Genomic DNA, 16,515 nt, shown 5'->3' with positions numbered 1-16,515 from the left:
AGATCTCTTCGTTCTCAAGGAACCGTAGTCCGCTATGTTTGCTCTCCGTCAGGTAGCACTCCAGTTCCCGAGATCGACCATCTTCACATCATTCTCCTGTTCCTGATCGTCACTCGCCGGCTTCTGCTCTTCATCCAACACCTCAAGATCCTCACTCGCTGGCGCATGTTCTACGCTCTGCTGCTCGTTGTTCTACTGCTGTACACTTGCTCTCTCGCTGTTCGTCACGCGATCCTGCGTCTCCTCACAATCGTCGATCTCCATCTGCTTGTCGATCTCCGGATGTGACCTTCCACTGCTCCGTTCACTGTCTCGTCCTCCTAGACCTAGATGGTCTCCCACAGATGACGCTCACCTGCTCAGCAATCTCTAGCGCACCTCTCGTCATCTCGCCGTTTGCCTGAATGCTGTTTACCATCTCGATGATCACCAACCCGACGCTCTCCTTCATGCCGTTTACCAGTGCATCTGTCACCTGCTCGCCGATCTCCGTGTTGCTCTCCAACACATCTTGTTGCCTCTCATTGGTCTCCTATATGATGCTCTCCTACGCGTCGCTCCCCAACGGCACTTGCCAATGTGTTACTCTCCATCCAGATGCTCTGCAGTGTGTTGCTCGCTGACACGCTGCTCCCCTACACGTTGACAGTCACCTTCTTGATGCTCACTTTCTCGCCATTCACCTGTTCGTCGGTCAACAGCTCGCAGATCTCCTGCTCGTGGTCGCCGTTCTCCTGTTCGTCGAAGGTCTCCAAGGCCTACCCTGCATTTACATTCTCTATCTCCCGCTCGTGAATTGCGTGCGTCCGTTTGTGAAATTGACTTTTCCACACTTCCGCAAACATTTTACATCCTCCCGCGCGCAATGATGTTCCTAGAGATGCCTCGTCTTCAAGGGAAAAACCTGCGGTACCAATCGGACAGCCCATTCCTTTCCCAGAGGGCTTCAAAGAGCCTCCCAACAAGTACACTAGTGTGCCTATCTCCCTGTATAACCCTAGGAGGGTCAGTAATGAGGACCTTCAGATGCCTGGTCCCCTTCCACTTCCAGGCCTCCCCAAGGGGATCATAGTGTAGTCAGTAGGAGAACAGCTATCTTGGTTTGACAACCTCATCAAGGCCATCAAGCAAGCAATGGTAGGCATGTCCCAGCGGGCGCAATTTCCATCTAGGAGTCTGCTATGGCCTCTACTCTAAGGTTTCCGTTGGAGAAGTCGGTTTCGTTCTCTCCCTCTTGTCTTTCTGACGGATCTCAAGAGACCTGCTTGTACTAGGGACCCAGAACCATCTACAGTCAGATCTCAATAATCGAGGTTTCGGTTTTCGCGGCCAAAGAGGTAAAAAAAAAAAATTGGGTTATTGTTTACCCAACATTAAGAATTTGATTTCTAATAGTTGGCAATAGCATTGGGATGGCCAAGAACAATGCAATACCTATTGAATAAGAATTCTCATAAATATTGCAATAAAATCAAGCAGGGCAATGATTTCAAATAGCCCATGCTCTTTAACACTGGGAGCGCTGCGTGCCATTATCCTAGCTCTCTCAGCCCAGTGTGTATCCATTTACTGTGGTAAAAAATTACAGCTACATTTGAAATAAACTGGATTTTGATTAGACAGGTTTTTCACTTAACTGTATCCAATAGTAATGGATGTAATCTTCACATCTTAGTATCAAATTTGTAATTAAATACATAGCGAATTATAATCTCATGCATTGTTAACATTTGAATCAGCTGATCAGATCTTCGTAGTCCGACGTCACCCTATATTCACTTTCACGATATTATCCCACTGATATGACCACTCACTTCCACAGAATTACCTTGCTGATCTAATCTATAATGCATTTATTAGTATATCTCCTTCACATTATTATTGTCCTTTTCTTATTATTATATCCTTAATCCTCTTACCAAATCCCTTACATGCATTTACTTTGCTCTCCCACATACCACTACAACGTATCGTTCCAACTCTTTGATTCTCTTTATTTTTCGAGATTTTATTCATCCTCTCTTTTCTGGTATTCATTTGTCATTTTCATCTTTTTAATCATTCTAAATGCCTCTAACATATCTCCTTCCACGTATTCCCATTCTTATTTTTCATTCCTTCTCGCATTTCCCAAATTCATTGATTTCGCTAATATATTTGATTTAGCATAGATTTGGCTGAGGGAATGTGCTAATGCAAGGCCCGGGCAATCTGAACGCACGCACGCTACTGCCTCCCCGTCTCGTCTCTGTCATATTGTTTCATCCTTCTCTCTCCCTGGTGTTTCACTTAACTGTATCCAATAATAATGCAGGCAATATTCACATTTTACCCTGTGTGTGACAGGACCAGAAAAACAGCTAAGTAAAGTTCATGTATGGACCCTACTGTATGAGAAGTCATTTACTGTCGCTGGATAAATACATTCTCACCACACACAAATAAAAACATTACTCATACACAAGATACATTAATATTAAAATTAGGAGTCTTCTTTCATTAACCAATGATTCAGATAAGCTGTTACTTTGTCCAGTGAGGAGTTTAAGGTATTACCTTAATCTCACTGCAGCAGCTCGCCCCCGAGTGTCAGCACAGGGGAGTTCAAAAGGAAGGTCACTTAAGAACACCATCTTGGCTTCGATTTACAGGGTCATTGACCAGACACTGAATCCGGACTCTCTTACTTCTCGACGTTAGGGGCATAAGTACATCCCTGGTGTTAAAACGTAGCTACTCTTTGGTGCAGGTGCTGCAAGCGGGTGTGTGGAAGCGTCATACGGCCTTCAGTGCCCACTACCTGTAAGACATGATCCACAGGAACATGGAAACATTTCCCATTGGTCGTGTGGTGGCTGCACAACAAGTGGTTTACTAAATCTTGGGTTCGTTGATGGACAGTTAGCAGATGGTTGAGGGCATAGGTTACCCAGGATTAGTCTGGGCTAAATGTATAATAATGACTGGCTCTTTTCTTTCATCTTCCCCTCCCTTGGGGAACCGCACCATGGGTCCTCTGCACACTGGCTTCACCTATCTGCAAGTAATAACCATTTTCCCTTGTGTAACCTTGTATAGATATACTTCTACGTATCCCCGATACTCCCCAACCTGTACAGGTGAAAACCCCAGTCAATGGCCAAGCCAGTGGTTGGACTTCCATTCCCTTAATGAGTGAGTCATCCTTATTAGATAGCGTAAGGTTTGTTTAGAGTTGGAACAAATGACAAATTTGGAAGTAATTTTTATTTTACATGACGATATAAACCTGTAGCTATTCATACAAATTGTCCCGCCATCACCTTTCCATATAAGTTCTGCCAGCAATCAAAAAGTGATGTAGTTTCACTGAAGTGTGAGTGACATGGGTAGCTGTACCCCTCACCACCTCATTAAAATCTCAATGGCTGGTCTTCCAGCTTCGCTGAAAGATAATCCCTATTAAATGGCTACAGGTTTGTTTCGTTAGGAAAAATACAAATTACTTCCATATTTGTCATATTTATCTTATTGATCTGTTTATTATATGCAGCGTCACTAACATGTAATACTCTCTTCCTCTTCGCTTGATATTTTCTTGTAATTGTTTTAATATGAATACTTTATCTGTTGTTGACCCCGCTGGCATGACGAGAGTTTCTTTAGCACAGATTTTTATACTTTCATAGTATGCTAAAAAAGTATTATTCTTCTCGACTTCCCAAATGAGCTAGGCCACCTATACGTAGCCAACCAACCCCTTGCCTTTGTAAAAAACTTCCCACTTTTAGGCATTTTTATTCTTGCTGAACAGGGAGTAATCGGTTTGGATAAAGAATTGATAATTTGTTGAAATTAATAACTATGATGGAGAATATCAATATCGATCAGAGTCCAATTTGGACTAGGAGTTTTAATGTTTAGTTTGGCCCTAATTGGACTAGTGTTTCCAGAAATAGCAGTTTAAATGGGATGGTGATTATAAAGGCTGAAGTAGTACAAGATATAACAAGATAATCCTTCATGTACTTTAGACCATGTTTTTTATAGTTTATATAGGAGATATTTATTGTTGTTACTCTTCTTAGAATATTTTATTTTCCTTTTTTCCTTTCCGCACTGAGCTATTTTCCCTGTTGGAGCCCCTGGGCTTATAGCATACTGCTTTTCCAACTAGGGTTGTAGCTTAGTAAGTAATAATAATAATAATAATAACAAGAAGCAGAGAATATGTTATCACAGAGAGGCTGTAATGAATTATTCCACTTAATTTGAGTCTGCCAGTAAAGATTTGATCCCTGAAAAGTAAGATAAAATTGCTGCTGCCATATTCTTAGGAGCTGATCCATATAGCATGCAAGTGCATGTTCTGGTACGTACGATGAATCAGGCTATTAGCAAGGTAAGTAGTACTCATTTGAGTGAATGGCAAATACAATCTTCCAAAAAGTTTAAGAATAAGTTTTACAAGAGTTGATCAGTTCAGATTATTTTATAAAAGATGATTTGAGAGGGAAGTCAGGTTATAAAAGTTATTAAAAGAGGTAATTATTCATTTAAATTGTTCAATTTTAAGAAGTATATGACTTAGAATACTGTAAATAAGAAAAAAAATGAGCAAATTACAAGTATTTTTAAATGTTAGGACATTAGCTTGAAATGCTTAACTGGAATTAAATTTTATTAAGAGGTCATACTTCTCTTTATGACAAAGTCATTTGTATCCTTTCCAGTGTTACAAATTTGTATCTAAAGAGTATTAAGATATTGTTTGAAATATTGGTTTTTAATTTAAATTCAAGTGCCAGCAGTCTGCTGTTGATATTACGAAATGTTTTTCATGCATTTGCTTTAAATCCTTATATTTTACTTATGTTGACACTCTCTCTTCCATCTTGCTGTCCAACCTTTTAACTTTTGTTGATATTACGAAAGGTTTTTTATGCATTTGCTTTAAATCCTTATATTTTCCTTATGTTGACACTCTCTCTTCCATCTTGCTGTCCAACCTTTTAACTTTTGCTTCAGTGCAACTGCAGGACTTTCTCTCAGTTGCACGTGTTCTCTGAATAGCTTCTCAGGCCCCAAAACCTGCCAGTACATAGTTAGCCCAATTTTTTAAATACAATCCGATTTATATGCTGTTTCTTTTTTTTTTTCAGGGGCCTGCCGAACCACTCCACGTAAACTGCATGCTAGTTTAACTATAACTAGGAGGAATTCCTTTTACTCTGGTGGTCGGTCACGGAACTGGGAGCGTGCTAAAACGCAGTTACTTGCAGATCGTATTCGTGGTAAATCTGGCCAGCGCAGTATAGATCAGAATTCCTTTCAGAATACAAATGCAAGTCAGTTGTTCACAGAGATTCTTTCCAATGGTATTGATGATCTTGGTGATAACACTACGAATCTCTTAACTGAAACTCCTCTTAGACGTACTCTGAGTTTTGGATGTGATGATACAGAGAGTGAAAGAAGTGAAAAAGCTTCCTTTGCAGATCAGAATCACAATGGGTCAATTAATGGTAAGTTGCACGCTGAGTCACCTGCTAGGAATACCAGGGCTGCGGATAAAGTTAGAGTTCAGCATAATCTGTCTCTTGGGTTGGAATCAAGAACGACTCCTGTAAAGAACGTTAGAAGGACTTTGTCACTCTCTACTCCATCAAAGAGCTTCAGAATTACTGATGAAAGCAATGTTAGGTCAGCTACCATTCTTCAGGGAATAAATACAAGTCCAGATAGTGCATCAAAACAAGGCGTAACCAGTCGTTTCCCAGAAACTCCAAAGCGTTTTAATGCTAACTTGAGTGAAATGACTCCTAGCAAAAGAGTACAGTTCAGTTTAACTTTAACTCCTAGCAAGGCACCAGTGTCTAATCATTTTCAGACTCCCCGCAGTAAATGCAGGCCTCTCTTAGAGACGCCAGTAACACCTAGAAGTATTCTAAAGACTCCTAAGAAATCTACAAATGAAACACCATCTAAAGCAAATTTCCTGAGTCCTGATATATTTGCTTCATCCAAAAAAGGTCCTCAATCTCCAGTTACCACGCCTATGAAATCCGCATCATTTTCAGTACATGCTCCCGGAATGGAGGGACCGTCTGACCTTTCAAATCGTAGTACAGATTCTCCATTCTCTGGGTTTTCAGATAAGGTAATGGCTACCAGTCAAAATGTCACCCCTGTGAAGTTTGATAAAACTCTGAATGCCACTCCTCTTAAGATTAATAGGTATCAGAATGGCACACCTGTTAGGGTTGATCAAAATAAGAGCATGACACCCATCAAAGTTGTTAATATTGCTTGTTATGAAGAAAGTGAAGTTGAACTTGTATCTCCTTTGAAGAGTAATCATGAGTCTTCTAAAGCATGTCTGATTTTACATAACACTCCAACAAAAAAGCATCATATGGGGGATGTATTAGACTTGAAACCTTGCAAGTTGAGTTTTGAAAATGAAGATGATGATTGTGGTGCTGATGTTGAAAATTCCGTGAATCTTGACCAAGAAGCTGTTGGTAGTGCAGAACTGCCACAGATGGAGGCCACAGATGTTGAGTTTATTAATAGTCTAATGTTTGGGAGTGATTTTGAGCAGAATTTAAGTGTTAGTTCTGCAGTTTTTGAAGGTTTTGATGAGGACACAGAATTTGTTAATAGTACCAATTTAATTCCAAGTCCTTTAAAATATGTCATGGAATCTTCAGAGGTAGGTGATAGCCAGTCATGGGTATCCCTTCCAGATAAACAAGAATGTCCAGATGACGTCGATTTCAAAAGAAAGCCCACCATAGATAGAAATACAGGTCTTTTGGGATCCCCAACAGAGATTATTGAAATATCACCAAAATCTGAGGACAAAACTATATTGCCTAGCTTGGACAATATTCTCAATCAACATTTAATTCATAACACTGATAATGGCCATGATGACCTACAGGCTGACTTTCCGACTACAAGCAATGGTACTGTTGATTACTGTTTATCAGAATGTACGGTACCACTAATAGATGTATTGAAGGTAACTGAAATGGAACAAAGTCCATCAGATAGTGTGACGGAAATGGAACAAAGCCCATTAGCAAGTATAACTGAAATAGAACAAAGCCTATCAGAGTCTCCTGAGATTCCTTTGGATTATGAACAACTCTCTCGGTATCTCGGGAAGACTAGTGTATTGGATAAAGAAACTGAAGTTCCTAAGTCATCAGACATTAGTGATGAACCCATGAAGCTAACTAAAGCAAATAGTAATGCTGACATTGCTGTGAAACGAAACAGCACCGGAAGGAATTGTCAAAACCGGCGTATGTCGAACAGTAGGACTGCCAAGAGAAAACTTCCACTAGAAGATAGTGACGATTCTGAAAAAATATTTGACTCCTCTTCTTTTGTAGCCAAATATCCCAAGAGGAAAACTTCCAAAATTTGTAATGACACCAAAGTCAAGTCTAAAGTACTAAGAAGTGCAGTAAAACCAGCTGAGGACGAAGAAGAGTTTGCGATACTTCAAGCAGAAATTCAGCAGTTAGATAGTAATTTAGACAGAGGAGATGGATCATTTCTTCACAAGAGTTCACAGAGAATGAGATATGCATCGTCAACTCCTGTAAATGGAAATAGCCATAAACGAAGAATGTTAAGTAGCGATGAAGACTGTGAAGCTGATAACCAAGAAAATAATCAAAGGAAAAAGAGGCCTAAAAGAAGAGCTTCTAGGAGGATGATAGAGAAAGAAGGAAGAAAAAGTGAAAGAGTTTGCAAGATAAAGAGGTCTTCTCTGAAAGAAATTAGTAGTGATGATGAGAACTTTGAATGTTATGAAATTAACAGTTTGTCAAAAGTCAATGGAAGAATCTTTGATGATGACTCAGATTTTGAATCTCCTGGAAAGGCTCTTAAATTAAGTGGTTCCAAGATGTTACCATTGAAGAACTTGGAAAATTTGTGTAACAGAGATATAGTTACTGATAACTATACAGGTGACAATGAAGTTTCTCTGTCTGAGAGCTCAAAAGGCCACTCATCATTTGGAACACCTAAGACCCCTTGTGGAAAAAATAGGCCACAAAGGATTGACAAATACCTATCCTCAGTTCAGAAGAGGAAAAGGAGTTCTATAAATGTACTACCAGAGCATGAAACAGTTGGTGAACGTAGACCAGCAAGATCTCGTGGGATTGTCACGGATGTGAAGAATGTTAAGTCTTCAATAGAAAGTTTTTCAGGAACTGATAGTTTTGTTAATAAAATTGCATATAATGGTGTTCTAGAGACTAAGAAAAGGAAAAGAAAGAAGGGAGTAAAGCTAAAGCTCACGAAAAGTGGTAATAATTATGAAGTTTCAAACGTAGATGTATCCTTGGAAAGCTCCGATCGAAATTCAAGCTCTGCCGACTCCCAGATTGTTCGTGTAGACACCAAAACTTCTAATAGTCCAAGTAGTGTTACTGAAAGTGCAACACCTTTTGATAAAAAAAGGAAAAAATCCACAGAAAGCCATTGCATGATTACTCCCTTGAGATTTACACGGCACATGTCAAAAGATTTGAGTATATCTCCAGAGCTCTTTTCTCAATTGATAGCTTTGTCTCCAGAAAAGAAAAGCCAAGGGGAAGACACTGAAGAGCAAAAGGATATTACTGTCCCAGTTAAAGAAGTTAATGATATTAAGAAACGTAAAAGAGATCTCCTGAGGCACTTCAATGAAAAGAGATCAGCAGAAAGTTCAAACAGCCAAACAGCCCAGTTACAGAAGGATGTCATATCCTCAGAATGGACGGTTCAGAGTATCCCTGGGTCTCCAACATTGAAAACGTTTATTCGTAAACAGAAAAAAAGGTATGCAGTCGATTCAAGTCCACGTGTGGAATTATCGCCTCTTCGGGATTATAATACTGATCAGCCTCTAAAAGAACCAACTTATTTAAGCTTGCTTCATCTTTCAGTATCACCAATTATTAGCAAAAAGGAAAGATTAGCTGCTGATAAGTCACTCCACGATATGACAAAGTCTAAACGTTTCCGGAGACTGTATAAAGGTAATAGGAAGAATTTAGATTAATTTTTAATAAGAATTATTCTTTTTATAATTGTTGAGAATTTCATGTAAATTGTCACAGACTGTACTTGTAAATCTCGCATATGTATGAGTGTATTATTTTGTATATTTGGAAATTTTTAGAGTTTTTATTACAGTATTTAGTTGTAAAGTCTGAAATATAAATCATGGAGAGCATGTTGCAAAGTTTCAGTTTTGTATTATTTTGTAAATTTTTTAAATGTTTTTATTGAGTTTTGAGTATTAGATATTTTTGTTTGGTTGTTTTAAAGGGATTTGATGTTTGTCTTGTAACATATGCTTTAATTTTGTACATTAAAATGAGTTTATATAATAAATTATATTTAAATAATGTTTTTCTTTTGCATTTTGGTTGGGGCAAAGGGAGTAATTATGTACACACTGTAGTCTGTTATATCATAGATGATAAACAAAATATTTTGAATAATTATGAAGGCTCTGTCAAAGACAATTCTATGATCCCTCCATTCCTAACTTCCTTTTATCCCATCTTGCTGTTTAACCTCTTGTCTGACTTTGACTGCTATATCCCTGAGGCAGCAGACAATATGTATATAGTCAAATGCATTTGGTAAATAGGAATACTGTACATAGCATTTTATGTTGACATTTCGTTCAGGTTACACTAAAATGAATTGGGGGCATTCTATTCAGTGCAAGCTGAAGTTGAATAACAAGCAGTTATCCATCTGATGAGGGTATGGGGCGAGAGACACAGAGAGCCTTCACTTTTTATTTGCCTTTTGTTGTATAGGGGGTAGATCTCTCGTTGGAGAGAATCAAGGCGGAAGGTGCATTCTTCTTGGCCTGTGTCAGCAGCTATGGAGACAAGCCTTGGCATTTTTCCACTGTTTCCTGACTTGACCAGTGGTCAGGAGCAGTGATGTACTTTGTGAAGTTAACGAGCTTGTCAACACTGGAGGCTTTGGAGAATTACAAATCCTTTGGTGTCTGCTGAAAAGGTTGTCACATTTCTTGTCCACCAAGCAAAAAATCTATGAGCTAACTGTATTTTGAAGAGGTGGGTTGTTAAGGTCTCTCACTTCAGAAATTAAGTTACCATGGAGGTGGTGTTGGCATTGCAGAACTTGGTATGGGGTGCCATGTCTTACCTGCTGGAGGGCTGTTTGCTGGCGGTAGTAGAATCGTGGAGATCTTCACAGGATGCCCTGATCCAGCTTGCTTTCTCACTCAGGAGCAACGGCCCTTTTGAAAGGGGCAGTGGTCAGGTTTGGCCAAGCTTGTAGGTGTGGGATCAAGGAATGGCCCTATACCTGCTCTGAGACTCCAGTCCACATGTCTTGCAGCTTCTTCCAAAAAAGAACCTGTGTATGCACAGCCTTTTCGAGCAACCCTGCTTGCTCCTTTTAGGAAGGGTGACAATGGGGAGAAGGATAATCGCTGATGCAGGTGTTCCCCCTCTCCTGCTGCCGAAAGTAGGGCGATGCTTGTCTCGGCACTGGTCAACTTGGTAGAGACATGGAGCTGAGTCTTTGGTAGTGAGTGTTCATCGGGACAGTTACTTGTTACCCTTACATAACCACTATCTATATTTTCGATTTAGTTCCCAATGGAGCATCCAACATCCATGAAATCCCTGGCCTTGCAGTCAGAGTGGGAAGGAATGTCGGGGAAGAACTTGCTCGAAGCCATTTGAAACTAGATTCTGGGCTTCTACAGTCTGCTCTTCCTTGGAGGAGAATGCGACATGGGGTCTGGAGGCCAGTGCCTTGCGGTCAGAGGTGGAAAGAATGGTGGTGAAGAACTTGTTCAAAGCCGTTTGAAACGAGATTCCGGTCTTCTACTGTTGGCTCTTCCTTGGGGGAGAAGGGGACCTGGGGGATGGAGGTTTGTCATCGACCTCTCTCCCCTGAAGTATGTTTGCCAAACTAATTTCTGAATGGAGACAGTCCTGTCTGCTGTTTTGTATCAGAGGGGGACTAAATGCATTTGTTAGACCTAAAGAACGCATACTTTCAAGTGCCTGTTCATCAGTACTCCTGAAAGTACCTCTGCTTCTCCCTCAATGGTGCAGTGTTCTAGTTCAAGACTGCTTTGGACTGTGTACGGCTCCCCAGATGTTCAATTTGGTTGCCGCTTGGGCCCATTTGCGTGTGATATATCTTCTGATGTATCTTGACGATTGGCTGATCCTGGCCTCTTCAGAGAGGCAGTTGTTAGTGGATCAAGATTGGATTCTTGCATTTTGCCATGATCCAAGGACTGTGGTAAACCTGGAAAAGTCAAATCTTATACCCAAGCAAAGGTTGAAATATCTGGGCATGCTGATAGACATGGCACAGCTAGAATCTTTACCATGGACGATTGCATCAGCCGGCTTAGGGATCTCATGAAACTATTCCTGTCCAAAACAGAAGTACCAGTTCGGCACTTGCAATGTCATCTGGGTCACCTATGCCCAGAGAAGCTTCTCAAGGGCATCTCCACCAGAGATCTCTTCAATGCTGTTTGAACAAGCACTGGTTAGTTGACAGGGATGCCCGGTTTTATTTTGTTCCAGTGAGTGAGGAGGCATGGGCCAATCTGTCCTGGTGGCTTAACAATAATTTCAGCAGGGGAGTTCTAATCTACTTTTCCCCCGGACATGTAATCACTTTCAGATGCGTCGAAGGTGGGTGGGGAACATCTGGATGACCTATTTGTCTCTGGGTTGTAATCTGAAGAAGAAAAACAGCTGCACATCAATGTCCTCAAGATGAAAATACCCTTCCTAAGGTTGAAAGGATTCTAAGAATATTTAAGGAGGCACTCGGTATTGTTGATTAGGCCTACATCAGCAAGCAAGGGGCTTGGTCTCTAGCCCTCTTTGCAAGGTAAAAGTAGATTTACTTCTGGACGAAGTTTTATGTTGCCATAAGAGTTGCTGGCAAGGTACATTCCGCAAGAGGAATGTACTAGCAGACAGTGTCTCCATTGACAGCTTGTAAGAACAGAGTGGTCCTACATCTAATGGTACAGTAACAGAGAGGATTCGTGCCCGAGGGTCTCTCCAGGGATTGACCTGTTTGCTACTCTGCTTTAACAGAAAGCTCCCCATATTTTGCTTCCCTTTTCCATAACAATGGGTGTTATTCGAAGATGCCTTCTAGCATCCATGGGATCACCTTGTAGCAAGTAACGTGCTGCTACGGGCAAAACTTTTGGGCGGTCAATAGGGATGCCGACCTCATTCCACTACCGTACAACTATATGCAATGCCCTCAGACGAATTCATCCGAGAAGTGAAATAAAAGTGATATGGACACCACCCCTTGTAATTCTGGGCAAGGGTAACCTAACTACAAAATAAGAGATTCAAGAAACTGTGATAACTAGGGAAAGGCTTTCTTAATATTTAAAATTTACTATATTTTATTAACAAGGCTGAATATGCTGAACAAAAGAAATCTTTAGAAAGGTAACATATACTGTACTAATAAAAAAAATATAAATGAAAAAAGTAATTAGAAAAGAATGTCCTATTATATAGAATGATAATTGAACAGCAATACCTAGACTGAAAAAAATTAATACCATGAAAGAATTAGTATATACTAAGGCATAAGAATAGCACAAAAGTTGTTACTTAGTAATCTTTGCTTGGACATGTAGATATATTTAACGAGGAGCCGCACAAGACCCTCTTCACACTAAAACAATTTGTAATTCGAAATATGTCAAATAGGTTGACATATTTGTAACCAACTCCAGTTCTTGACTGGAAATTACAAATGGTATAATGCTAACTGATATAAGTGTATACATTTGTATAATCTAGTATGGTCTTAAAAATGATTATGTTAATAATGCCAAAACTTTCCACCTTTGCACATTCACTTGCCCTTTATCAATTGTCACTTTAGCAGCAGGGACTGGCTACATACAAATAGCTGAACACCTTGAATTTTTTAATCTACTTTTCTAATATGTGCAGCTACAGTCACATTGAGCCTTTTACAGAAGTCACTAACAGTTCAAATTCCTGTTCCATACTTAAACAGACTGCAGTACTCATCACATCTGTAGATACAGGTTGTATACAGTACATCCAAGGTTAAAGTTTTAGGGATCTCAAAACCTATGGGCCTTAGTGGGAGTAGGGCAGAATCCCCTGAAACGAAGAAATTTATTTGGGACCTTTTTGAGATGGGGTTAGGTCACATTTATGGATAGGAACACTAAAAAATATCAAATTTTTTCCATACATAATATTATTACAGCATGGACGTTTATGTACGTCTATTGGCTGTTTAGCCTGAACTGTTTGGTAATCAAGTGTTAATTACGTCAGGATTCGTGATGACCTTGATCGAAGTCCAGAGAGAACTACCCCAGTGGCCCACACTTCTGTCAGCTGCACCTGCAGAGGTACCACAAAGCTGTGGAGTCCTTAGCTCTTCATGGGTGAAGACTATCCAAGGCTTTTCGCAAGGCACTCCACAGGAGATGTCTGGATATCTCCGAAGGCCCTCCATAGCTGTCAGCCAGGCTGAATGGGCCGTCTTCTGGGATTGGTGTTGCAGAAGGGGTATTTATTGGATTGGAGCAACTTTAGGATAGATTAAGGATATCCTTTCAGTCGTGGCTGTATGTCTACCACTCGGCCTTGAGTGTGGTCCTCCATTCTTAAGGACGTAGACCTATCTGCTTATTGGGAATTGTCTATGCTCGGGAGGAGCTTGGAGCAGTCTTGCCCTCCCCAGGATCATGAGCCCCCGGAGTGGGATGTGACTAGTCCTCAAGGCTCGTATGCGTACTCTGTTCGAGCCTCTAAGGGGGCTTAGCATTGATGAAGAGTGTTGGCAAGCTGCACGGTCTCTCTTATGTAGTCATCCACGGCGAGGGGTGAATGGAGGTCTCCAGTCTGGCAGTTCATCGCCATCCCCTCTCTTCGGTAGATGTTGGGCGGGTGACCAGAAGCTCTGTAGTGTTATCTGAAAAAGAGTCTGACACCACAGGCCTCAGTTCAGAGATATTTTTGTTAGCACTGGCGGATCCAAGAAAGTGGGTTACGAAACACGGTCTCTTTCTGAATTTGCGAGATGATCTGGAGAGCGTACGCCTTGACTGACATGAGTCAAGGCACCAGGTCGGACCAAAGCTTATGAAGTCAGGGTTATTGGCCCCACTATTGCCTTTAGGCAAAACCTGTTAGTGGGCCAAGTTTTAAAGGCCGGTGTCTGGAAAAGGCAGACCACCTTCACGGCCTTTTATTTGCAAGAGTACTGTATACAGCACCTACAAGTTCCTTAACACCTTTGTGCTTGCACCTGTGATGGCTGCTCAAGTACTGTAGTTGTGTAACTAGCTCAGCTTCCACACAGGACAAGGAAGCATCTTGTCTTTGGTAACATGTTAATGTAAATCTGGAAGGAACAGTAGTAAGACTGGCACTTCTCCTTTATTCTTCTGTCCCCTTTTTTTGAACCAAGCGTTCAAACTATTACATGCTAGTCAGACTAGATGGTGGTAAGTTTCACGTCAGAGCTCCATTGTAAAGAAGTATTTCTCCCCTACCATCTCCCCAGGGTAGTGGTAGGGGAGCAGGGGGATGGTGGATCTTATACCAACCCATTAAAAATTGTTTCCAACTGACGTCGTCATCAAGGAGCAGATCTCCAGTTTTGATCATGGACATGTGTATATGAATCTTCAGTTTTGATCATGTACGTGGATACACGAATCTTCAGTTTTGATCAGGTACATGCGTGCATGTACAGCCTGGGTCCAATACTTTCATTCATATGAAAGTCATGGAGGAGGTTGCTGGGTTTATCAGTTTGTTTCTCCACAAATCATGTGGTGATCACTTCCAGGGAAGAAAATAAACCTTCCAGTTTGGGTTCCAGGGGACTCCCAACCCACCAAGTAAAGAGTCTTCATAATGAAATGACGAGGGTTTGTATGCCGCGTATGAACAGATAAATTTTTTAAGGTGATATATTTTTTAGCCTTATCTACAGATCTGAGTCCTTTATTCCAACTTCCTCTTTTAACCACTCCTCTCAGTCCTGGTCCGATAGGTCAAGTGAAGGCTGGAAAGGGGCAAAGCCTTTTGCTCTGCACCCTCATCAGTTGGATAACTTTAATGACCAACTGCAGCTTGTGTGGTATTAATCTCCATAATTAAAGGAAGATTACAAATTGCTTAAAAATTTTGAGATAATGTAGTGGCCGTATTCCAGCATTCTGTAAAGGTAAATAAAATAAGATTTTGTTTGTGGTAGCACTCCATTGCCGTGTTCTATGATCGAAATTCATAAAACTTTTATGGTAGTGAATTATGATTAGTCAACTTTTGAAAAATTAAAATGTTTGCTACTGGTAAAATGAACTAACTTCCTGCATGTGATGTGAGAATAGCTAGTGATCTAAGTTCAGAGAAATGTTAATGGTGTAAATCGTTTCATTTTTGTATTCAATTTGGTTACAGGTAAAAGATGAAATAAAAGTGCATGTAGAGTAATTCAGAAGATTTGGACTGGTGAATTTAGAAGTATATCTAAGGATATATAGAAGTGATGAAAAGAGAAGCTTAGTAGTTTGAGGTAATATGGTGATGCGGAAAGATTGGACGAGAAAGAAGTTGATAGGAAAGATATAAAGAAGACTGATAAAGTTCTGGAGAATGAAAGACATTCACTGAAGGAAGAGCCTTGACATCTAAAATTGAATGGAACATTTAATTGGTACGTATTAGTTGAGGATCCCAACTTCCTTCTGTCTAGGTGTCCAAAATCTTTAGTATTCTCTTTCTGCAACTGAAAGGCTTTCTTGTTTCTGGCGTGGAGCCATACAGCCCAGTTCCATAAATTCAGTGCATATAAGAATCTAGCTGCACTGGTGATGAGCCCTCAGTTGCAAGTAGCTGCTAATGTTTTGGAAATATTTGTTCACAGGGTTCATCCATGGGGCAGTGCTATGGTTGTAGGTTGATAAATCGTCTTTTTCTTTAGTTACTTCCTATATACAATGTAATGAAAAATTTATACTGTATATGAATGACGCAGTCTGGCACTGAAGCGTGTAGATCTCCAATTTGATGGGTACAAGTAGAAAGTGGTTGGGCACTCTCTCCCATTCATGATTTAGTAACCATTCAAAGAAGTGATAGATGCTGGAGCAGAGTTATATTTTTATAAAACAATCATATCCAGGTAGGGAGTTAGTGCTTTTAATGCACTTGGAGCATTCTGGAAGGGTCTTTGCTGTATCTTTTTCCTGTGGCTGTACTGTACTTGCTTTTTATTCTTTCAACTATTTCTCTGCCACGGTTTCTTTCTTCCAGCGTTCTGTCCAACCTCTCAACTTTTATTTCATGGACTAAGAGCAGGGTTTTCACCCATTTGTACCTGGCTGCTGAATAGCCTCACGTGATCCAGTTCTGATCCTATGCCCCAATTTAAAAACACATAGCAATAACTATTTTGGAATTTACCTTTCTGTAC

The 16,515-nt window shown here is 40.4% G+C and overlaps 1 protein-coding gene across 2 annotated transcripts in view; it reads left to right on the top strand.

Annotated features, from left to right (window-relative positions):
- LOC137632935 (treslin-like) overlaps positions 1–9,365 on the top strand; it is an 81,176-nt gene extending 71,811 nt beyond the window's left edge. For both annotated transcript variants that reach the window (XM_068365038.1, XM_068365037.1), the window contains exon 14: positions 5,142–9,365. In XM_068365038.1, coding sequence (XP_068221139.1) covers positions 5,142–9,049 — 3,908 coding nt within the window. In that variant the 3' untranslated portion in view covers positions 9,050–9,365. The remainder of the gene's footprint in view (positions 1–5,141) is intronic.
- Positions 9,366–16,515: the final 7,150 nt, after the last annotated feature.

This window comes from Palaemon carinicauda, chromosome 42, assembly GCF_036898095.1.
Source record: "Palaemon carinicauda isolate YSFRI2023 chromosome 42, ASM3689809v2, whole genome shotgun sequence".
Lineage (NCBI taxonomy): Eukaryota > Metazoa > Arthropoda > Malacostraca > Decapoda > Palaemonidae > Palaemon > Palaemon carinicauda.
This window is presented reverse-complemented; position numbering and strand designations above follow the sequence as displayed.